The 24,543-nt window shown below is 38.7% G+C and overlaps 2 protein-coding genes and 1 long non-coding RNA gene across 26 annotated transcripts in view; 2 read left to right on the forward strand and 1 right to left on the reverse strand.

The window, feature by feature from the left end:
* SNAP91 (synaptosome associated protein 91) overlaps window positions 1–714 on the reverse strand; it is a 168,626-nt gene extending 167,912 nt beyond the window's left edge. For 9 of the 24 annotated variants that reach the window (XM_063707754.1, XM_063707744.1, XM_055389576.2 and 6 more), the window contains exon 1: window positions 55–322. The gene's annotated coding sequence lies outside the window, so the exon portion shown is untranslated. Of the gene's footprint in view, window positions 1–54 lie in introns of all 24 variants that reach the window. The other 15 variants (XM_063707752.1, XM_063707745.1, XM_055389577.2 and 12 more) reach the window with 5 other exon arrangements.
* LOC134758763 (uncharacterized) lies at window positions 652–17,939 on the forward strand. Its single transcript, XR_010134313.1, has 3 exons — window positions 652–928; window positions 14,464–14,541; window positions 17,753–17,939. It is a non-coding gene; the product is annotated as an uncharacterized lncRNA (long non-coding RNA).
* On the forward strand, window positions 8,671–9,601 carry LOC134758661 (putative uncharacterized protein FLJ46204; the record flags this gene model as incomplete). Its single annotated transcript, XM_063707248.1, has 3 exons — window positions 8,671–8,824; window positions 9,039–9,124; window positions 9,476–9,601. Coding segments are annotated over 3 exons (366 nt in total), but the record flags the coding sequence as incomplete, so codon positions are not given.
* Window positions 17,940–24,543: the final 6,604 nt, after the last annotated feature.

The following is a 24,543-nucleotide window of genomic DNA, read 5'->3' on the forward strand; positions in this document are numbered from 1 at the left end:
TCCCCGCGCGACCCCGGCGCGGGGAGGGGGCCGAGTACGGCCGCGGGTACTCACCCCGCCCCTGAGCGGCGCCGCCCGCCGCAGGATGAGCGGAGCCCGGGCCGCTGAGGGAAGCCGCGCCGGTGGATGTGTGCGACCGCGCGCAGCCCCGGTGCCCCCGGGCGCAAAGTCTCCAGCCCTGACCGGGCCCCGCTCCTCAGCTCCGCGGTCCCGGCGCCCACCGCCCCTGGCCCCTGGCCCCAGAAGGCAGTACCCGCCCGCCGCCGCCTCTTCTGCCAGCGCCGCCGCGTCTCTCTAGCGCTCCGAGCTGCGTCCCCATCCCCGCCCCCACCTCAGCTGTGGCTCCTCCGACGAGTCAGGTGACGGCGGCGGACAAACCCGGACGAGCCCTCGGCGGAGCGCCTCGCGGCCCCCTCCCAGCTACTCACACACACCGCCCCCCGGGGCCGGGAGCTTAAAAGCGAGGGGGCGCCTCGCGCAAGCATCCCCGGCAAGCGGGCGGGGAGAAGAAGGAGGCGGGGAGGCCGACACCCACCCAGCCAGCGGCTCTCCGCTGGGCGCCGGGCCGCCCCTCCGCTGCTGGCGCCGCACCCGGCACGCACTGGGCTCGCGCACCACGCACACCTGCCCGCCGACTGCGGGGGGAGCCCTGGGCGGTGGGGGCGTTGGCCAAGACGGGCGAGTGGGCTTCTCGGGTTCTACTCTGTGAAGGCCAAGGCAAGGGCGTCGTCGCGCGCTGCCTGGCGGAGCCCAGCCCCTTCCCCACACTGTTGCTGACACGCCCGCCTGTCAAAGGCTCCGAGGCCCAGATGAGCAGGGCGATTTTAAATGTCAGATCCTGCCGGCCATCCGCGACCGTCACCTGTGCGTCTTCAGCTCCTAGGCTCCTCCGCTTGTCTCAGTTACAACTGGGAGCCCGGGTGGGCAGGTAATTCTAGCCACTTTAGTCTTAAACGGATACTGAGGTCTGCTGAAGGGAGAATAATTAACACAGCCATTAATCGAGTCCCAGATTACCTTCGACAGTAATCATTCGCGTGCATAAAGAAAACCCTTTGTACCCTTAAGAAGTAATTTCTGCCAATTAAATATAGTGTTGGAACGTCCGTCAATTGTATGTCAAGTGTATATTCGAATAGTAAGCAGGAATTTCTAAACAGGGATGTGGAGTTGGTTAATAGCTTCACGTGTTGACATTTTCAAAGGCTGTTATTTATGTTCACCTTTTTTTTTTAATTCTCACAGTAGCGTGAAGATCAAAACTATATTTGTGAGCTTTCCTGACATTTTTTCTCCTTGCTTCTGGTGGCTTCTGCTCGGCCTTGAAGCCATATATCGATACCTATCGATCTCAAGGTTTCGTTATATATTCCTCTCTTTCACCTGGTACAGTGTTCAGTATGCAGTCATGATTTCCTAACTATTGAGACTGATTCTAGGACTAATTGGAAGCTTAATGACTAAAGAGAGACAGCTTAAGAGCACTATTGTCTCAAATACTAGTCTTACCATATTTACAAGGGAAATAAAAACGCAATTCTATTAAAAAAACTTGTACTCCAGTTTTATAGCAGCTTAATATAATGGCCCCAAACTGGAGGAAAGCCAAATGTTATTCTACTAGTAAATGAATAAACAAAATATGGTATATCCACATAATGGAATACTACTTAGCAATAACAAGAAACTAATACCATTCATGAATCTCAAATTCATTAGACGAAGGGAAAGAAGCTCTATCAAAAATTCTACTTATTATTTTGATTTCATTTATGTAACATTCTGGAAAAGTCAAAACTATAGAAACAGAAAACATATCAGGTGCCGAGTCAGGTGACGGTGGCATTGGGGGAGGGGACTGCAAAGGGGCAGAAGGAAACTTTTTGGAGAGATGGAAATGTTTTATATCATGACGGTGATGATGATTATACAGCTGCATGTATTTCTCAAAACTCATCAATTTGTACACTTAAAATTGGTGAATTTTGTTGTTTGTTAATTATACCTCAATATAATCTTATAGAAAGAGTTGGGAGTGGCAATATTAATATCAAAGTAGGTTTTACAATAAGGAATATTAATAGCAATAAACAGGCACATTTCATAATGAAAAATTCATTAAGAGCATGGAACAATTCTACGTGCTTATATATCTAAGAACAGAGCTTCAAAATAGGACGAAGCAAAACCTAATAGCATTAAAAGGAGAAACAGGCAAATCCACAATTATACTTGAGGATTTCAGCACTTTTCTCTATGTAATAAATAGGACAAGTAGACAGGAAACCTGTAAGGGTATAGATGACTTGAAATAGTCCTGTAGGCCAGACGCGGTTGGCTCATGCTTGTAATCCCAGCACTTTGGGAGGCCGAGCCGGGCAGATCATGAGGTTAGGAGATCGAGACCATCCTGGCTAACACGGTGAAACCCCGTCTCTACTAAAAATACAAAAAAAAAAAAAAAAAAAATTAGCTGGGCGTGGTGGTGGGTGCCTGTAGCCCCAGCTACTCAGGAGGCTGAGGCAGGAGAATGGCGTGAACCCGGGAGGCGGAGCTTGCAGTGAGCGGACATCGCGCCACTGCACTTCAGCCGGGGTGACAGAGCGAGACTCTGTCTCACAAAAAAAAAAAAAAAAGAAAAAAAAAAGAAATAGTCCTGCAGACCAACTTGACCTAATTGACATTTATAAAATAGTCCACCCAACAGTAGTGGAATACTTTCTTCAAGTGTGCATGGAACATTCACCAGGATTGACCATATTGACTGATCCTAAGCCATGAAGCTAGTCTCAATAAATTTAAAAGGATTATAATCATACACATTATGTTCTCTTACCACAGTGGAATTTAACTAAAAATCGGTGACAGATAGATATATGGAAATCTCTAAATATTTGATAATTAAACAACACATTCCAAATAACCCATAGGTCTAATTTTCTCATAAGAAAAATTGGAAATTTATTTGAACTAAATAATAATGAAAATCCAACATATCAAAATTTGTGGGTTGCAGGCAAAGTGGTGATTAGAGGCAAATTTATAGCATGAAAATGCTTAGGAATGAAGAAAGATCTAAAAATATTTATTTAAGTTTGAACCTTAAGACACTAGGAAAAGAATAAATTGAATTCAACATGAGCAGAAAGAAGGAAGTAATAATGAGTACAAATCAATGAAAGAGAAAATGACAAACAATAGATAAAATCAATTAAACCAAAAGCCATTTTTTGGAAAAGATCACAAAATCTATAACCCCACTAGCCAGATTGAGCAAGGAAAAAATAAGATGGCACAAATTTCCAATTTTAGGAGTGAAAGGAGAAATCAATTCTATGGACATTAAAAAATAAGAGAATGTTATAAACAACATTGTGCAATAAGTTGGACAATTTACATAAAATGAGGAAGTAGTATGAAATAATGGTTCTCCAACAGTCCAATAATGATGTCATGTCACGTATGTTGCTATTAGTTAAGAGGTTTTGAGCAAATAACATGTTTCCAATAATAATTAAAATAATACAATCTGTGAATGATTTATTTTTCAAAATAGATTGGAATGGGTTCAAAGTAAATCCTATAATAGTGTGCAGTTACATACAATACACTGGGAAGTATTTGAAGCCAGATCTTATTCTTGGTATGCTACCCATGTCTCTGGTACTATACATGGGAGAATATCCCACACATAAACATCCTGACATAGTGTTAGCAGAATGTTTGAAAATCCCTCAACTATAGAAATATCATATTCTTATAATAAATAATCAATAAATAATGTCAAGGATGGAACCAATATATGAAATGTGGGTTGTTTTGGAAGATCTTAATGAGCGTTGAAAATAGTAGCATATTTTCAGTGGCAAAGATTTGGAGATGCTGGCTTCTTACAGCCAGGAAAATCTACAGTTACATCCATGAATGTTATATACTAAAGTGAAAGAAAGAAAATAGACTAAAAGAAAGAAATATATTGAGATAAAAAATTACTTGTTGACATGTTCTCTTTGAAGGCACAGGAAAGTAATAAATGATATTCAATAAATCTTAGGCAAGAATAAGAATTGACATTTAATATTTTACAAGTTGAAATATCTTTGATCTCAGTGGTCAGAAAATAGGGTAATTATAATAAACACCCCAAACTGCTTTTTAAAAATACATATTGAGGCTGGTGCGGTGGCTCATTCCTGTAATCCCAGCACTTTAAGAGGCAGAGGCCAGCAGATCACTTGAGGTCAGGAGTTTGAGACCAGGATGGCCAACATGGTGAAACCCCGCCTCTACTAAAAATACAAAAAATTAGCCGGGCATGGTGGTGTATGCCTGTAGTCCCAGCTACTGGGGAAGCTGAGGCCCAAGAATCGCTTCAAGAAGTTGCAGTGAGCTGAGATCATGCCACTGCACACCATCCTGAGACTCCGTCTCAAAAAAAAAAAAATTGAATTTTTTTTCTGGGCCAATATACATAAATGCATATATGCTACTAAACAGATTTTTTGTAAGTCTCTGATTTATTTATTTATTTACTTTTTGTATAGACAGGGTCTCATTTTATTGCCCAGGCTGGTCTTGAACTCCTGGCCTTAAGTGATACTCCTGCCTTGACCTCCCAAAGCACTGGGATTACAGGTGTGAGCCACCATACCCAGCTAAGTCTCTGATGTAATACACATGTTTTCTTCTGAGTATCAGATTTAATACAGAAAAATCAAGCCAACAATAATTACGCGTAGACCAACAATTTATTTCAGCACGAGGGCAAGTGTCTTCAAGTTCTTGATTTCAATTATTTGTAAGATACAACACATGTACAAGAAACAGAGAAAAATAAAGCTGAAGATAACTTGATTGGCTCAGATAACAACCTGAGGTGAAATTAGAAAATTTATACCTTTCTCCTATATCTATAATATTCTCAAGGTAAAACTATAGGGTGAATTTCATTCCAGGAATGCTTTTCTGTCAAAGTAGAAAAAAACACATTGGTACAAGAGTAACCACTCTGATTCTTATTCAATGAATCTTGTATGAAAGACTTAACTTTATACCTCTCAGAGGTTTCTGTGGATTCGTCACAAAGGTTTACTTTTGTGTGTCACTGTGGTAGTTAGTCCCCCAATAAATCTCCTCCCTTTGCATCTGAGCTGTCTCTGTAACTTGCTTTTGATCAATAAAATACAACAGACTGATGCTTGGCAGTTAGTTCGTAAGAAACCTTATAGCCTCCACCTATGTTTCTTAGAACATTCCAACTTGGGATGTTCCCTCTTGGAAGCCAGCCACCGTGTAAGAAACGTGTTTACCCTGAACCACTCTACATGAGTAGCCCAAACACACAGAGATGCCCTGCGTAGGTGCTCTGGTCAAAACCCCAGCCCAACTCTCATTTAAACAGCCAGTTTCATCTGCCAGATGTCACAGTGCACAAGCCATCTCGGGTAGCCCAGAGGAGAATTCCAATGACTACAGACCAGCTGTCACCTGACTGCAACTACATAAAAGACTTCAAAGGAGAACTACCCAGCAGAGTCCTATTCACTCACAAAATTGTGAGAAAGAATAAAAATTTGCTGTTGTATGCCACAAAGTTTGTTATACAACAATAGACAATAGATTTAAAACTGGGAAGCAAATGAAAATAATATACTTAAATTGTTTTTGTGCCATTAGGCATGTAAAATGTACATGTTCCTTTTATCATGCCAGTTGTCTTGTTGAATTCATTTCTAACCTGAATTTTAGGCAAAACAAAACTTAGTAAATATGTTTGTTCTGGCTTGGAATATACTTCATTAACTGTAATTCTTAAGAAACTTGAATGGTCTCATGGATGAATGTTATACTTCCCTAAGATAATCAAGTTGTTTGAATCTCAATCTTACTGATATTTTGTGCAAGCTACAATTTTTCTTGCTACACTAGGGTGTTCATCAGTTTTATGGTCTTTTTCATTTGTTGTCTTATAAAAGAGAAGTAAGCTTTTTGTCTCTGCTCAAGTGCATTCAGGATACCAAAATTTGCTTTTTGTTGTGAATTGCTTTTGAGTTTGGGTGAAGTTGTCACATTTGTGTGTAGCAGTGGAAAATTATTTTAACATAAATTAAAATAACACATTGAATTATTTCCTCCATTGAAATATTCTTTATTATGTAGCAAGTCATATTAGTCTGTTCTCACGCTACTAATAAAGACATACCCAAGACTGGGTAATTTATAAAGGAAAGAGGTCTAATTGACTCACAGTTCAGCATGGCTGGGAGGTCTCGGAAAACTTACAATCACGGCAGAAGGGGAAGCAAACACGTCGTTCTCCACATGGCGGCAGGAAAAGAAGTATGAGAGATGAGCAAAGGGGGAAGCCCCTTATAAAACCATCAGATCTCATGAGAACTTACTCAGTATCACGAGAACAGCATGGGGACAACCATCTCCATGATTCAGTTACCTCCCACCAGCTCCCTCCCACAATATGTGGGGATTATGGGAACTACAATTCAAGATGAGGTTTGAGTGGGGACACAGCCAAACCATATCACAAGTGAATTCCTACAAGATTGTGGTCAAGCTGTACATGATCTGCAAATCTTTCCCAAAGCCTCTATTTTAGTCCCTTCTTTTTATATATGAGAAAATTTAAGACTAGAGAGTTTAAGTGACTTTTTCATCATCACACACAGTGAGATAACAGCATAACCAATCCTAAACTTCGTTGTTGAACATCCAATCCAGTGTTCTTTCCACTGCATTCATTGCTTCTGATAAAGGTATAACAGTATGATGTTAGACTCTTATTTCATACTAATTAATTCTTCAGTAAAAAAAAAATCCTTTTTAAAATTTATGGGCTGGAAGGATGGTGGCTAATATCTTCGGTTATAGAAGTAAACAAGCCCTGGTTTGATTCCCTAGCATTGGTCCTTACTAGCTGTGTGACTTTGGGCAAGGTTTGTAGCCCTTAAGGATGAGTTTCCTCATCTGTAAAATGTGCTTGATCCATAATATCCACCTCAAAGGATTGCTGTTACTATCAAATGAGGTAATGCAAATAAAGCCAATAGCACAGTGTTTGGCATGCAATAAAAGCCTAATAATTGCGACTGATAATACTCTGTAATTGTTGATAGACTGATTTTATTACTATATTACTATATTTTCATTTTTATTTTATTATTTGGAACTACAACTCAAGTGTATATAGTTCTCTGATTGAAATATTATTTTACTAGTATCATCTTTAAAGTGAGAAAATAAATTAATAATTTACCTAGCTCCTGAGATGTGAAATCATGTTACTTCAATATTATCATGGAGAGGATCAAGCTTCTATTAATTTCAGGAAACTAGAGTACAAAACATATATATGGCTGGGCGTGGTGGCTCATGTCTGTAATTCTAGCACTTTGGGAGGCCAAGGCGGGCAGATCACCTGAGGTCAGTAGTTCGACATCAGGCTGGCCAACATGGTGAAACCCCATCTGTACTAAAAATACCAAAAAAAAATTAGCTGGGTGTGGTGGTGGGCGCCTGTAATCCCAGCAACACGGGAGGCTGAGGCAGGACAATCTCTTGAACCCAGGAGACGGAAGTTGCAGTGAGGTAAGATCGTGCCATTGCACTCCAGCCTGGGCAACAGAGCAAGACTCCATCTCAAAAATAATAAAATAAAATAAAATAAAACATATATACATATGCAAATAGACATTGTACAGCAATACTGTTATGAACAGCATTTTGTTATTTCCTTTTTTTTAATTGAAAAGGATGATTGCAAGAGAATTCTTTGGAGTGAGAAGATTTTGCTGTGAGAAAGGAGAAGATTAGTCAGGAAAGTCTGTCTGAAGAAGGAAGTTTCCCAAGGAAACTTCTAACTCGAGGGCATAGGAGAGCCGAAGCAGTGTGCCTCACCTTCAACTGTGTATCTCCAGGTTTTCCTCTCATTCTTTAACTTGCTCCTGTATTTTAGGTTGCTGTTTGTGTTTGTCTACAGCTCAATTTATATTTGAAGTTGCTTAGGAAAAATGACACTGACTTTACTTGATACTTCATTGCACGAGGATCACAGAAGTCACATGCATTTGTCTTTGTGCAGCTCCAGGAACACAGCAGTGGACTGTGAGAAGAGCTGGTATTTCTCATACTCCTTCAAATTGTGTATCTAAAACATACACATTACTCATCACTTCAAAAATTATCATGCAAAAAATAAATGAGATATGTATAGATATATAGTGGTTTGTTTTTGTTTTTGTTTTTGATTTAGACGGAGTCTTGCTCTGTTGCCGGGCTGGAGTAAAGTGGCACGATCTCGGCTCACTGCAACCTCTGCCTCCTAGGTTCAAGCGATTCTCCTGCCTCAGCCTCCCAAGTATTTGGGATTTCAGGCACGTGCCACCACACCCAGCTAATTTTTGTATTTTTAGTAAAGATGGGTTTTCGCCATGTTTGCCAGGATGGTCTCAATCTCTTGACCTCATGATATGCCCACTTCAGCATCCCAAAGTGCTGGGGTTACAAGCGTGAGCCACTGTGCCCAGCTACATACTTACATGTATATAAATGTGTGTACACATATATACACACACATATACATATATATGTACATATATACACACACATATACATATATATGTACATATATACACACATACATATATGTACATATATACACACATACATATATATGTACATATATACACACATACGTATATATGTACATATATACACACATATATGTATATACACACACATACATATATATGTATATACACACACGTATGTATATACACACATATGTATATACACACACATACATATATGTATATGCACGCATATACACGTGTACGTATATGCACGCATATACACGTGTACGTATATGCACGCATATACACCTGTACGTATATGCACGCATATACACCTGTACGTATATGCACGCATATACACCTGTACGTATATGCACGCATATACACCTGTACGTATATGCACACACATACACGTGTATGTATATGCACGCATATACGTGTATGTATATGCACACACATACATATATGTATATACACATATACACATATACACACATGTACATATATGTGTACGCATACACATATGCACATATACACACACGTACACATATACACATGCACACATATGTACACACGCACACATATGTACATATATGTACACACATGTACCTTATGCCCATATGCGCGTGCATGTACACATATGCGTGCATGTGCATATATGTACGTATATGTGCATATGTACGTATATGTACGTATATGCGCACATGTACATATATGTACATGTATGCACATATGTACATGTATGTGTGTATGTATCACGTACATACACATATACATGTATACACATGTACATATATACATGTACACACATGTACATATATACACGTATACACATGTACATATATACACGTATACACATGTACATATATACACGTATGTACATGTACATATATACACGTATGTACATATACACGCATATACACATATATGTACATATGTACACGCATATACACATATATGTACATATATACACGCATATACACATATATGTACATATATACACGCATATACATATATGTACATATATACACGCATACACATATATGTACATATATACACGCATATACATATATGTACATATATACACGCATATACATATATGTACATATATACACGCATATACATATATAGGTCTTTATAGTCATCAATTTCTGTTTCTCTAGTAACAAGAATATTAAAGAGAAATGGAAAGTTTAGGCTATTCGATATTCAGTATAACCAGATGAGAATGAACTGTTGTGTTACTGTTTAAACTAATTTTGGCTAGAACAAGTAAAGCCTTACTCTTTCTAGAGCATAATGCAATTAACGATATTGAATTTCTTGTTTAATTTACCTCAAGTACTTTCTTTCGTCCAAGGACTTATGCTTCAGACAGTCAGGAGTCATACATAGCACAGAACATTGTTGTGGGAGGTTCAGATAATTAATAGAGTCTACATTTACAGTTTGTTCAAATACTGTACTTGAATTATGCTAGCCACACATCAGAAAGTTCCCAAATAAACCCCCAAATAAATCATAATAAAACAAAATATATAATATTCTTTCTTGTAAAACGTTAGTTTGGAGAAAGTTTTCAGCTGAGAATCACTTTTCACTTTTCACTTTTAAGTTGGAAAATAAATTAGAATAATGCTAGATTAATGCCAACGATTTCTCATGGAGAAACTTAAGAGTGAGTTAATTGTTGTATTTCTCCGAATGTATGGCTGTTATTATTAACAGATGTCTTCATCTTAACATTTTGTCTCATTCAGCCTAAAACTGGGTTAATTCTGTTTTCATTGTGAATTATTTTAAACATATTCATAAAAACAAAACTCAAGAAATTCTCTGGCATCGTCTCTCATGGGTTTGGATACTTCTTTTGTCCCTGTATCAGATGCTTTTAGGTGAGCATTATCAGAGATGCACATTTGGTTTATGACACCCATGTCAGTGTAAATGGTGCATTTCTTATATCTGGTAGATATGGAGAGACAATTTGTTTCCATTGTTACTCACTTTATTCTACAGCCCCTGTCAAGTTCGCTGAGTATTTTGCTGATAAAAAAGAACAGACGTTGTGCCTGTAATCCCAGCACTTTGGGAGGCCGAAGAGAGTGGATCACTTGAGGCCAGGAGTTCGAGACCACCCTGGACAACATGGTGAAATCCCATCTCTACCAAAGTACAAAAATTAGCCGGGCGTGGTGTGTGTGCCTGTAATCCCAGCTACTCTTGAGGCTGAGGCAGGAGAATCGCCTGAACCCAGGAGGCAGAGGTTGCGGTGAGCTGAGATCGTGCCATTGCACTCCAGTGTGGGCAACAGAGCAAGACTCCATCTCAAACAAAAACAAAAACAAAAACAAAAACAAAAAACAGACATTGGCATTACAATAAAATTCTGAAATTTCCATTTCATGGGCAAAAGTAGTAAAATATAGATCAAACAAGTAGATAAATGTATTATTTACACAACAATGTTTAGTAGGGATATCAAAGTATTTCTTATTAATACTCCACAAAATTTTCAAGACATACCTATAGCTGAAGTAACAAATACTGATTTTTGTCTCTGAAGTTTTGTTGGGGGGTTTTAGCCCTTAGCCTGATGCTATCCAGTGAGGGACATTATTTAGCAGCTGCGTGATTTATTGCTGGTTGCATTTGGAAATGTTGTTGATTGCCATTGTCACATGATCTCTATTAGGAAGCCATAGTCCGTTCTGAACTGTGTATATAAATATTGTTGATTGATTTCCAACTACAGTAATGGATTATATGGCTGCCTCTATTTGCAGCCCACCTTAGACACACAATTTCTTGCTTATAAGCACTTAAACGTAATTATGTCTGCTTAAGTACTTCATCTTTCAGGGGTTATAATCCCCTAGCAGCCTTGCCACTTACTAGGCATCAGTTAAGTTCTTAAAATATCTCTTGTGTTTTTTCTAGTAGCAGTTGTCTGAGCTTCACCTGGCCATCCTGGAGGTATTTCCATATCCTTATTCTCATTTACTTCATCTCATACAGCTGTATGTACAGGGAATCGTTTCCATGACAGGGAACTGGCAACAGTCACAGAACTCATTGCCAGATAGTCTTTTGCCACTTGGCTCCCCATAGTGACCATTTAAAAAGCTGGATATGACATTTATGATAGCTTTAAGTGTCACTATCATCTGGAAAGCTGAACACATACCTCTGGAGCTTGATACTTCACTGACTCAAGATTAAACTTTGTCAGTTTGTCAGTTTAATCTTGGCCTCCTTGATTCAGGAAACCAAAGTACCTATCATCAAATAATGCACTATGTATTTTAGCTCCACAGAGTAGATGAAATGTCATGATTGTGGGTAGGGCTACCTGACAGAGGCTTGTCTGAAATCTGGTCTGTAGATAAGTACTCATTCCACAGTCAGCAAGTTTCTTCCTACATGGAAACTTCCAGAAGAACAACAATTCGCAGAATCATTTGAGAAATTAAATAACTTTAGCTACCATCATAATGTGGATGATATCTTGGGGTAATGAATCTTGTTATATGTGTGGAAAAATATTCTAACACAATCTATGTGTAATTTTTCTAACTATGAACAAGATTATGTAGAATAGATTGCTTTAACTGTTGCCGAAAGCATGTACTCTGATGCTTCATTTAGGGGGGCCCAGCTATGGAAAAATGAAAAAAATGAGATGCAGACCTCAGCCTACCTCCGGGGTTCAAGGTGCAGGTGCCCAAGCCCAAATTGCATATACGAAGATAACTTCAACATTCCAGAAAATAATTGGTGTTTGTTAGCCATAGCAAGCAGAGAGCCAAAAGGCAGTAGTTGGTTATCCAGGCAAATCTGCCATGAGGAAGCACAGCCCAGTCAGCAAACTAGGGGCAGGGGCAGGACTCCAACTTGAGTGGGAGGAGTGCTGGTAAGAAAAAAATCTAGAACAAGACTTAAAGGTCATTCTTAAATACTACCTGGCTTGTACGAGGCTTAGATTTGACTTGCAATAGCATAGATCCTGCAAGTATGAATAAGGTAGTCCCATTTCTAAGAAAGGGTGCAGAGGCAGGAAATGAAGGTAGCAAGAATTCTGCCATTTTAGTCTTATTATCTTGCACTACAGTTTCATGTTTAAGCTGTATTCAAGTGGTCTAGAAAGTAGAGTGTTAATAATATGCAAACATATTTCCTTATAGTGTTAAACATAAAATTCAAATAATATAATTACTTTTTGGTGTTTATATTTGGTTTAATATATCTATATATGTTTAACACAAATAATTTTAATCATAATCCTATCTTTCTTTCAGCATTAACTACAGCAAAAATAACTTGAAACTGGTGCTAATTGGATGTGTTCGTTTTATAAAAAGCAAATGTCTTCCTTTATTTACCTAAGCCTTCTCAATTTTTATAGATGAATGAATTTACTGACTATGCAACTGTCTCATTTTACCTCTTAAAATTTGTGCCTCTCCTCAGTACAGATATGTTTGATGAGTGAGCTAATGAATAAATGGACCAACATCTAGCACAATTGTAAAACTTAGTATATGCCTAATAAATGAATTTAATAAATGAATGAATGTGAAATCATGGGTAGTAACAACATTGGCAATGGAAATTAATTTTTTGGAAAATTTAATTTCTGAAATAAACCAGAAACCTCTGATTATATGAGGTCAGATACACAGAGAAATGAAAAGGACACTACCTGACTTATTATTATTATTATTATTTTTGCACATCAAATGGCTTTACTCCAAGAAATTCTAGGCACTGTCACAAGCTGTAATTTGCCAACTGCATATGAGTCCTTAAAATACCTTCAAGCGAGGCTACAATAATTGTTCAAAAGTAGGTTTATAGAGTTAATCACTGCTGTGCTGTGAAAATACTACAATTTTGTTAGCACAGCAGTACATTTTGATAGGTATATGTAGCCACATTGTAAAATAGCTAATCTGTCACACTGTGACTCATGATTCTTGACCACATTTCATAATCTTTCTTCCTAAAATTTGCTCAAAGCTTGGATATTCTACCAACTAAAAACACTTTTCCATAAGCCTTAATAAGCCTGTGATGAATTTCTGCTGCAAGAGCAATTTTCGTATTTAAGAATTAAATCGGCCAGGCGCAGTGGCTCACGCCTGTAATCCCAGCACTTTAGGAGGACAAGGCAGGCGGATCACCTGAGGTAAGGAGTTCGAGACCAGCCTGGCCAACGTGGTGAAACCCTGTCTCTACTAAAAATACAAAAATTAGCCAGGCATGGTGGCAGGCACCTATAATCCCAGCTACTCCGGAGGCTGAGGCAGGAGAATCACTTGAACCTGGGAGTCGGAGGTTGCAGTGAACCGAGATGATGCCATTGCACTCCAGCCTAGGCCACAAGAGTGAAACTCCATCTCAAAAAAAAATTAATAAATAATAAGAATTAAATCACAGTATGTGTTTTGCCTAAGAACCATATATTAAGGAAATAGGTATTTTAAACTAAATATATTAAGCCATAAACACTGATAGATAAATCACCTTACAACCCAGCTTTAAATCATAATGTGATATGACATTAATTTAACAAATATTTGTTGAAGACCCATATGCCAGGCACTTTCTAGGAAAAAAGAATTCTAGCAAAAGAATATAGACAATAAACTAATAAGAAAATTGTCTAAAATATTAGAAAGTGGCAAATGCTCCCATAAAAGAGTAAGCAGGATCTGAGGGCTAGTGTGGGAGGAGTGGAGATGTAATCTTAGATGGGGGTGGTTGAAAGTGAGTGCTCATGAAGGAGGTACATTTGAGTAAAGAAGGTGGTGAAGAAACAAGCCACTTATGTGTACAATACATTAATAATTATTCTTGTAAATTTCCTTCTGAACAGCCCTCATTTTCTATATGGATGATGTCATTCTCCTGCCAAAAACTCTTCAATGACCTCCTACAGCATTTGGCATAATATGTAAGCTCCTTAATTTGTTCTATGACTACCTCCGTGATCTCACCTCAGCCTCAGTCTCTAGCCCCTTGCCTTTTTCTCTTGATTACTCTGCTTCCACCATACTAGATTTATTTCAGTTACCTCGTGAGTACCAATGGCTTTCCTACCTTTTGGCCTTCTCACAAGCATTTCCTTCTCTCTGCTTGTAATCATTCCGCAGACTTTTACCTGACCAACTTCCCAACTAGCTGACTACTCTACTTTGCCCTGTTCTTACATTCTCATTGCACAATATGTTTGCCTTCCCATCCTTTATTACAATCACAAGTAAATAACATGTAATCATTTTCTTAGTTTCAATTTTTCTGATTTTAAGCTCCTTGATGATAGGGATGTTGTGAGATGTCTGCCTTGTTCATCACTATGTCTCCAATACCTACTACATGGTAGATGCTCAGTATCTATTGAATGAGTAAACCATGCTTCAAAAGGGGTGAGATTCATGTAGCTGGGCTAAGAAAAGAGAATGTACCCAAGGTTAGGGTGGGAAAATAAAAGTGAAAAGTATTTTTTCCCTGACTGAACTTAATATTTCAACAAATTAAATGGCCAAGACTGAAAGACCTTTAAGGTCTTTAGGCAGTTCTTTTAGGGTGTATTCTTTTCATGAATCCATATATAGCTGGCAATGAGTCTCCGTAGGTAATGATTATAGACTAGGAAGTGTAGCTATTAGATGCTTCTCCAAAAATTTTGGTTCTCTCTGCTACTAGGTATGTGGTAGAAATCCACTTCCCTACCCTCTTGAAGTTGGGGATGGTCATGTGACCTTGGATTATGAACTATGAGTGGATATAGGATATGTTACTTTTGGGAAGAAGCTTTAAGAGTCACTACACAATTAGTGCCTTTCTCTTTGCCACAGTACCTCGCAATGCTTCAGGTAGTAGCTAGTCTGTTAGTGGGGCCCTGTTCCCTTCTTCACTGTTTTGCTTTCTGCCTGTCTCTGCCTTATCTCAGGCTTCTACCATTTCTGTCCTGGATAGCCTCTTAACTTATGTCCCTGTTTTCACTTTCACTCCCCTCTGGTACATCTACTGCACTGTGGCCAAAGTGGATTCTCTAAAAGAGGCTCTGATCACACTCTTCTTCTGTTTAAAACTCTCCAGGAAATTCTCATTAACTTCAGGAATAAGTCTACACCTTCAGCAGAATGTATTCAAGCGGGACTTTTGAGACCCTCAGCCACTGCCCCTGTCCCATCACAAGCTAGTCGGATGTCCATCCCCCATAAACCCGTATCTTACACTTCTATATTAGTGCTTTTCACAATATCTCACAGCAACCCCTGTCAGCTCTGTGGCAGCAGAACACTGGGCTGCAAGGATCTTAGTGCCACTCTATGGTGGCACCCCCTCAGCCCTGCAAATCTTTTTTACTCACAACTGACCAGGCAAGTAAAAAGAGACCATACAGCATGCTTGTTATTGAAATCACCAGGTATACATTTCTGATCTCTGATTTATTTTCTTTTTCCCCTTTTTGTCTTAAGAAAAAAGATTTGCATCTTTTATTTGTATTGAACATATTCAGTCCTGAAATGTGTTCGTCTCTGATATGCATGTGTCCTCTATATTAATTACAAGTCCCTTTTCCTAATTTTTTTATATCACTGGATATTGTCTTCCTCTTAGGATTTATTACTATGGGAGCCTGAACAAAATAAAAATTTAAATATAGACTATTCTATTCAAAGTATCTTAACTACATTTAAGTCCTATTGGGTTTACAAAAAAAAAAAAAAAAACAGGAGAAAATTAACCAGTGTCAACTAACACTGTCAAAGGGTCAGAAACTGAAGGCCCTCAAACCATGCTCAGAGGGACCAAATTTCCATGTGGTACTATTCAAGTAAAATAAATTATTGACTTAAATGTACTTGAATATCACCAAAGCTTAGAAACTACATTAAAACTACATATTTTTACACTACAGAAAAATAGAGAAATAAGTTAATGATCAAGTTTGAAATACCAGGACCTCATGAATAGAAAGATTGGGTAAGAATAAAGGACTGTAAAGCCAAAGGCTGTTGAGTGTTTATCTAGTACAGTACATCCTCTTGCCTTCTGGCAACAATCCATTTAAGCCATCCTATAATAGGGAGAATCTCTTCTTTTTGTGAAGACGTGAGAAATAAATTCCATAAGCTCTCTTGATTGTTCATTCCACTGGGATACCTTGGTGATCCCAAACTGTTTCAACGTTTTAACTGCCTTTTAATTTCCTTATTATCTTTGATTTGGCCTGCCTTTAAAATATTTAATTTTGGTAATTTGGCTCAATTATTTTTATATCACAGTCATCATTTGTCAAGGGTAAATTTTAGCTTACATATATTTAGGTGGGCTTATATTTTGTCCTGCAGGAAAAAGTGATGTAAGAATTAGGCATATATATAAGAATGTTATATGTTTACCTAATTTTAAAATTGCAAATCACATTTAAAATTTTGGTGGGTCAAACTAAAGATTAAAAATAAAAAACAATTTTGGGCATGGTGGCTCATGCCTGTAATCTCAGCACTTTGGGAGGCTGAGGCAAGGAGATCACAAGGTCAGGAGTTTAAGATCAGCCTGGCCATCATGGTGAAACCCTGTCTCTGCTAAAAATACAAAATTTATCTGGGCACAGTGACATGCACCTGTAATCCCAGCTATTTGGGAGGCTGAGGCAGGAGAATTGCTTGAACCCGGGAGGTGGAGGTTGCAGTGAGCTGAGATTGCACCATTGCACACCTGCCTGGGCAACAGAGCAAGACTGTGTCTCAAAAAAAAATTACTTGGTAAGTAATAAGAGTTTAATAGTAATTTTTTAAAAGGAAAAGATTATTTTAAGCTTTTAAGCTTAAAATTTATTTTACAAAACATAATATTAATTTAGCTCAATTTAGCCATTCCATAATATATACATATTTCAAAACATCATGATAAATGAATGCAAATTTTTGTCAATTAAAAAACCCGTTAATTAAAAAACTAAAACATATTAATATTAAATGAATGTTTAGTTTTAAATATGTGAAAAATGTTGAGAATAACATACTTGTAGTTTCTTTTAAAAACTACCACCACAACAACAAAAGATGAAAAGGCCATTTTCCTATTTATATCATGGGCTACAAATAAAATATTTTATTTTATTCAATAAATTTCAAATCTCTCTTGCTTAGGTTACTTGCCAGGGAGCCTGAAGTTTTCATTATCTGAATTTCACCTTGGAATTAGAGGGAAGAAATTGGATAGTGTTGTCTTCTGAAGGCACTATTCAGATGAATCCACAAGAACTCGGAAGAAGAGAGGGAATGCACTGAAGAAACTCATTTACCCTTGTCCTATTACCAAATATTTATTTTTTTTAAGGAGCTATCAACACAAAAGACACAGAGACCCTGGCTCTGAATGAATGAGGTAATGTGCAGTTAACTTTAAGTAAATTTTTTTTTAAAAAAGAAGCAATGAACAGAAACACAATGTTTGGTTTGTGGGATAAGAACTCAGAGAACCTCCTATTAGGATTACTGAAGTCAAGAGTATAAGGGAAGGATTGGAACTACTGGGAGGCAAGGCAAAATTTGGTAGCCATGATAGGCTAAAAAGCTGACTACATCTGCTCTTCTACAATTTTACCTAAGGCTGGAGCTTCAATATTTATTCAATTTTGTCATTTTTTCATTAGTTTAGTCTTTCATTCACTACTGATTTGATGAGCACCTACTTTTTAACCAAACACTATCCCGAACACTGGATGACAAAGGTGAAAAGGACAGAGACCCTGCCCTGGGAGGAGTCAGAGTTGATGCAGGTCCAAACGCTAGTGTTTACAAGACTCACGTAGTGGTTTTGCTTCCATAGGAGATTCCTGGATCCCATCCACAGAGCCTGGGATTCAGGAAGCATGGAGGTACTGAGGTGAATGTAGCAATGATCTTCTAAGTGTGCACTGATTTATTTCTTGGCCTGGTGTTGTATGTGCTCTAAATTCAGACTGATCTCCTTCAGTTCATTAGAAGGAATAAAGTGTGTCTTGACAGAAGAAAGGAATAAATCAGTAAGGAAAGTATAAAGATAGAGAAAAAATTATCAGGAAGTGAGAACGAGGCGGGAGGAAAACGAGAATGAATGTGAAATGACTCAGTGGGACCCCCAAAAAGACAAGACTGGGCAGTATTGGAGTGACACACAGATATGAAGCTCTTTCCACACCTGAAGGATCCTGACATTTGAAGAAGTGGAATTCCACACTTCACAGGATGGGCAGCAGTTACAGTCCCTAACTGTGAGGCAAGCCAGCTTGTTACTGACCCCAGGAGGAGGTACCTGCTTGGTCCACGTGTTTGTGCAGCAGCCACCTTTGTGTTCTGTGAGAAATGTGCCAGATTCCTGCAGGGTGAGCCTGAGGAGCCTTAGAAAGCTGCCACTGGTGCATGCCTGTAGTCCCAGCTACTTGGGAGGCTGAGGCAGGAGAATTGCTTGAACCCGGGAGCTGGAGGTCGCAGTGAGCCGAGATCGCGTCACTGCACTCCAGCCTGGGCGACAGAGTGAGACTCCCAAAAAAAGAAAGAGAGAGAGAGAAAGGGAAAGCTGGAAAGCTGCCACTGGCTCACAGATCCAGGGACCACCACCATTTGAATAACTCATGTCAGGTGCAGTCATGCAGTATTAAAGATTTTCCAGTGAAATGATCCAGGCCATGGGGACTAACTACCACACTCACTCCCACCAAGAGCTGCCCTCTGCCTGTCCATTTTCGCCACTCACTATCCTCTTCTGCCCTCTCACCTGCTCCATCCTTCCAGCTGGCCATCCTACTCAATGTGGCTTCTGATTCCCGGTTGCTCGGATTGGAGTTGGATTTCCCCTGATATAGCACTGCCAAGAAGCCCCTGACCTCTGTGTCTCTGGGCACAGCCCTGGAACCCCCATCGGTGAACTGCACTCTGACAATTTGGAGCCCAGCTTTCAGCCTTAAGGGACTGGACTAGATATTCCCTGGTAAGGACAGCTGTAGTCCCTGGGAAGGGAAGGAAAGAGGCAAATACAGGGTTCTTACAGACCCAGGACTGCCCCTGCCCCACCCACAAAACCCTTGTATGCACTCCTTCCTCCAAAATAAAAATAATAACAGCACTTTTCAGACTTTCCAGACTACCTGGTTTGGAAATAAGGCAGAGAAATGGAGTCTGCTCCTGGTCCCCTGCCTGACTGGTGATGCCACCTGGACTGCAGGTGTCGGTGGGAGAATAATGAAGGATCCCTTCCTTCGCTCTTTGAGAAGGGAAGCCAATCTGGTCAAACAACATGAACAGGGAATCTGGATGCTTCTGCTGGTTCAGTGGTTCTCGGACACTTGCCACTATTTATCTCTGGCTCCACCTGAGGGCTAGACTCTCCTGGAGGTGGTGACCAGGGTTGCAGGGTTGTTTTCACTGAAACCACGTGGTGGGAGCCATGATGCTTATGTAGGAGACAGTGATTCAGACCACTTTCCTCAGAAGTGTGCTGAGTCCATAGGATTTTGACAACATATGCACGCCTCTTGAAGCCCAACAGGAATATAAGGTTGACTTATCCTGTCTTATTATTTGGAGTGACTTGGTCTGTTCTTTGAAACAGATGTGTTCTCTGAATTCTCTCCTTATAAATAAAAAAGGAATGTTAGCTTGGAGGAGAGGAATATATAAATACTATGCAGCCATAAAAAAGGATGAGTTCATGTCCTTTACAGGGACATGAATGAAGCTGGAAACCATCATTCTCAGCAAACTAACACAAGAGGAGAAAACAAAACACCACATGTTCTCACTCATAAGTGGGAGTTGAAACAACGAGAATACATGGACACAGGGAGGGGAATATCACACACCAGAGCCTGTTGGGGGGGTGGGGGGCTGGGGGAGGGATAGCATTAGGAGGAATACCTAATGTAGATGACAGGTTGATGGGTGTAGCAAACCACCATGGCACATGTATACCTGTGTAACAAACCTGCACATTCTGCATGTGTACCCCAGAACTTAAAGTATAATAATTTAAAAACATTTTTAAAAAGAACTAGCAATGAGACTTACAAGAATTGAGTGATAATTTCTTAGGTCAAGAGAAAAAAAATCAGAAATTAGGTAGAGTTGAAAACACAATGTGGAAGGGTATTTATGGTTAAGCGTTTGCTAAACACATTTTAACAACTTAAACTGAGAACTCAAAATTGGCATCTGATTGACTAAAAGTCCAAAACTATGTTTTAATATATTATAAATACTAGATTATACATGCATAAAGAGCAGACCCTTATCTAGCTTAGAGTTACATTACTTTTACTGTTTAAGCCGTAATGATTGGTGATTCCCACTTGCCCAGACTATTTAAATCTGACATCTCCTTTCTAAGATTTCTCTCCTCAAGTATTCCTGGGAATCCTTAGAGAATGCTACCACATCCTTCTAACCCATCCTGGTGGCCACTCTGCCCTACAGAACTCTCCAAGTCACCTTTGGCCATTTCTAAGTGAAAACTGACACTGTTCACAACACACTGCTTTGTTCCCAGTATAGACATATCCTTTCTCTTAAACTTTCCAAATCTCAGCAAAGTGAGGGATAATGATGCTTTACTGTTTGGGAGACAAACTCTGGTACCTCAGTGATTTACCATGGACATTAGAATCTAGTGTTGGGGTTGTAGCCTAGTTCTGTGCAGATTCCTGGGTGTCTAGACACCAGTACACTACTCCAGCCAAGGAGAAATTTCCATGTTCCTTCACTTCAAGACCCCTATTCTTTGGTCCTATATTTCAGAAATGCCCCAAGGACCAGGCCCACCAATTCTTGCCCCACCTAGACTGATATTGAAAATAGGCACCTGTTCTTTTAGCAGAAGAAGCCAGGCGTGGGTTGACTGTCAAGGGTTAGATAATGCAATCATAGTGGGTGAAAATGTACTTCCCAAGTTTTTGGATAATTCAATCTTAATATGGAGGCCACTGACATTCTGTTTGTATCCATATTTTGGGAAAACAGTTCTCTAACTCTACAAGTCAATAGTCTGCCTAAAAATGCAGCCATTTATATTACTACATCCAAATTTGTGGAGACTTCACAATTTTCTCCAGAAACAATGATAGGTACTTTTATGTAATTAAATGTTCCATCCTGGTGAATTTCCCAAAACAAAGGGAATTTGTTCTAAAACTTAACTGATATTTCCAACTCTGGGAACTGAAACACTCAGAAACCACAAATTGTTGTTCCTTTTCTAAAAGTAATTTTTAAAAGTAATCTTAAATTCTTCCCAAAAACCCACATGAAGTTATAGTTAATATTCACAATGAATTCAGGTTAATATGGGGAAACATAGAACAAAGATGAGATATTCACATGCATTTATTTTTAAAAGATGTAATTCAGAGAAATACATTGGCATTTCCAAGTGTCTATCTTTTTTTTTTCTGGAGAAAAGTTCTAGTGTAGGCCCTCTTTCTATTTTCATAACAGCATTGACACACATTTCTTCAAACAGAATTATGTTCTAATTCAAATAATTTATGAAAATATACATCTTCAACTACAGAAGTGATTGCAGCAATTAGCTAGAAATGAAATATATGAAAAATTAATAGTGATTTTATAACATTTTAAGTATGAAGGTTTTTTCCTTACACAAATAATACCTATTTATTGTTTTCAAAAATTGTGAGATATAGGAAGGTATAAATAAGAAAAATACTTACCAATAATCCTACCATCCAAAGATAATCAGTTGTTACTTTGCTGTCTTTCCTTGGTGTATTTTTCTAATAATTAAAAAATAGTTGTGATTATATGCTATCCTAATTTTCCCATGTTATTTGAAATAAAAGTATTTTCCTATATCATTAAAAATGATTTACAAATATAATTTTGATGAAAAGAGTAACCTTGGCTTGTGGTGACCTTTTTAATTCCTGAGATTAGTTATAAGGCATGCTTGTACAGGTCAATGACAAAACAAATAGTTTTGTCAGAATTGAAGTTCTGTTGCATTCCACTTTAACTTATCATATCATTATCAGAAGACTAGATTTTTCAGAAACTAGTTAAAAGCACAGAGCAAAACACATGGTTTGCCTCCAAACTGAGGTGGAACCCTTGGTTCAAGCTTTTATAGGCCAGTGAACATTCTCATTAGTCTTAGAAGAGCCTCTAATGATAGGAGAGCTAAGTGAGTCAATCATAACTACATTGGATTTTGCTATCTAGTTCCCCTAATGGATGTATACCAAAAGCCTTCTTTGATCTCCTTTTATGTACCAGACTTATTTTTAGATGTTGTACAGTAGTAAACAATTAGAGTGGGCCCTGCCCTTGTGGCACGGCATGGGTGAAAGGTATGCTCCCTGTCCTCATTCATCATAAGGGTCACGGTCAACACTCCTATAACAAAAGACAGGTTAACAAGAAAAAAGCATAGCAAATTTATTTAATCTAAGTTTTATGTGACACAGGAGCCTCAGAAATGAAGACCTAAAGCCCCAGGGAAAACTGTTGTAGGTTCAATGAAGAATGGAGAGCCATGTACGAATGTGACTGGATAAAGGATATGATCTAATGATAATAGACTGGTGGGAGAAACATAGCAAGGCCTTTCTGTACAGATTTCCTTGGTCTGTCTGTGTAGCATTCCTTCCTCTGAGGTATGGACCACACCCCTCTGGAATGAAGATCTTCAAGGGAAAAGGGAGAGGGGAAAGACCTTTCTAGACTTTAAGGCTTGCTTTGAGGGAGAGAGGTTCTAGTTTCTATGACTCAAGTCATAATCAAGTCTATTACTGAATTTGAAAGAGGAATTTTGGCTTCTATGACCTGTTTCTGGGGAAAACAAGGGGAAAGAGACAGGACGGCAGGAGAAGGTCATAGAAAATTTTCTTCTGAGGCCTTTCAATCTCCTTCAGTTCAAAATACTCAGCATGCCAATGTGCCATACTTTGGGGTATCATGTTTTGAGCCCTGAGAGCACTAGCAAGCTGGCTGGAGCTTGTTAACTAAAATTTATTAGAAAGTTTCTGTGCAGCGTTAAATCACTGGAGTAAGTCTTCTTAATCATTAAGCATGTAAGATAGTGGTACAGATTAGAAAGCAATGTTATAATTCTTCAAAATAAATGAAGAAACATCTATTTGATTATCTGGCATATTTCATTTCTCGAAACTTGCAAAATAAAAAAACGCCATTTGTAGATAGTCTAGGGAAAGAAAAAACATGCAGTTATCCTATTAAGAGCAGATCATGAGTCTCAGGAGTCAATAAGTAATTTGTCAACAGTATACTGCACAAAATGTATCCTTCATAGAGCTTATAATCAGAAGATTGTGTACTAGGCAATGAATTTTATATCCAAAATAATCAAATAGATGGATTTCTTATAGCAAAAAAAGCTATCTATTTTATATTTTTAAACTTTTATTTTAGGTTCGGGGGTACTTGTGCAGGTTTGTTATATAGGTAAACTCATGTCATGGGGGTTTGTTGTACAGATTATGTGTCACTCAGGTACTAAGCCTATTACCAATAGTCATTTTTCTGCTCCTCTTCCTCCTCCCACACTCCACCCTCAAGTAGGCCCCAGTGTCTGTTGCCCCCTCTTTGTGTCCATGTGTTCTCATCATTCAGCTTTCACTTATAACTGAGAACATGTGATATTTGATTTTCTGTTCCTGCATTAGTTTGCTAAGGATGATGGCCTCCAGCTCCATCCATGTTCCTGCAAAGTACATTATCTCATTCTTTTTATGGCTGCGTAGTATTCCATGGTGTATATGTACCACCTTCTCTTTATCCAGTCTACCATTTATGAGCATTTAGGTTGATTCCATGTTTTTGCTATTGTGAGTAGTGCAGCAATAAACATAGAAGTGTAAGTGTCCTTTTGGTAGAACGATTTCCATTCCTTTGGGTATATACCCAGTAATGGGATTGCTGAGTTAAAT

The sequence above is a fragment of the Gorilla gorilla genome, chromosome 5, assembly GCF_029281585.2.
Source record: "Gorilla gorilla gorilla isolate KB3781 chromosome 5, NHGRI_mGorGor1-v2.1_pri, whole genome shotgun sequence".
Lineage (NCBI taxonomy): Eukaryota > Metazoa > Chordata > Mammalia > Primates > Hominidae > Gorilla > Gorilla gorilla.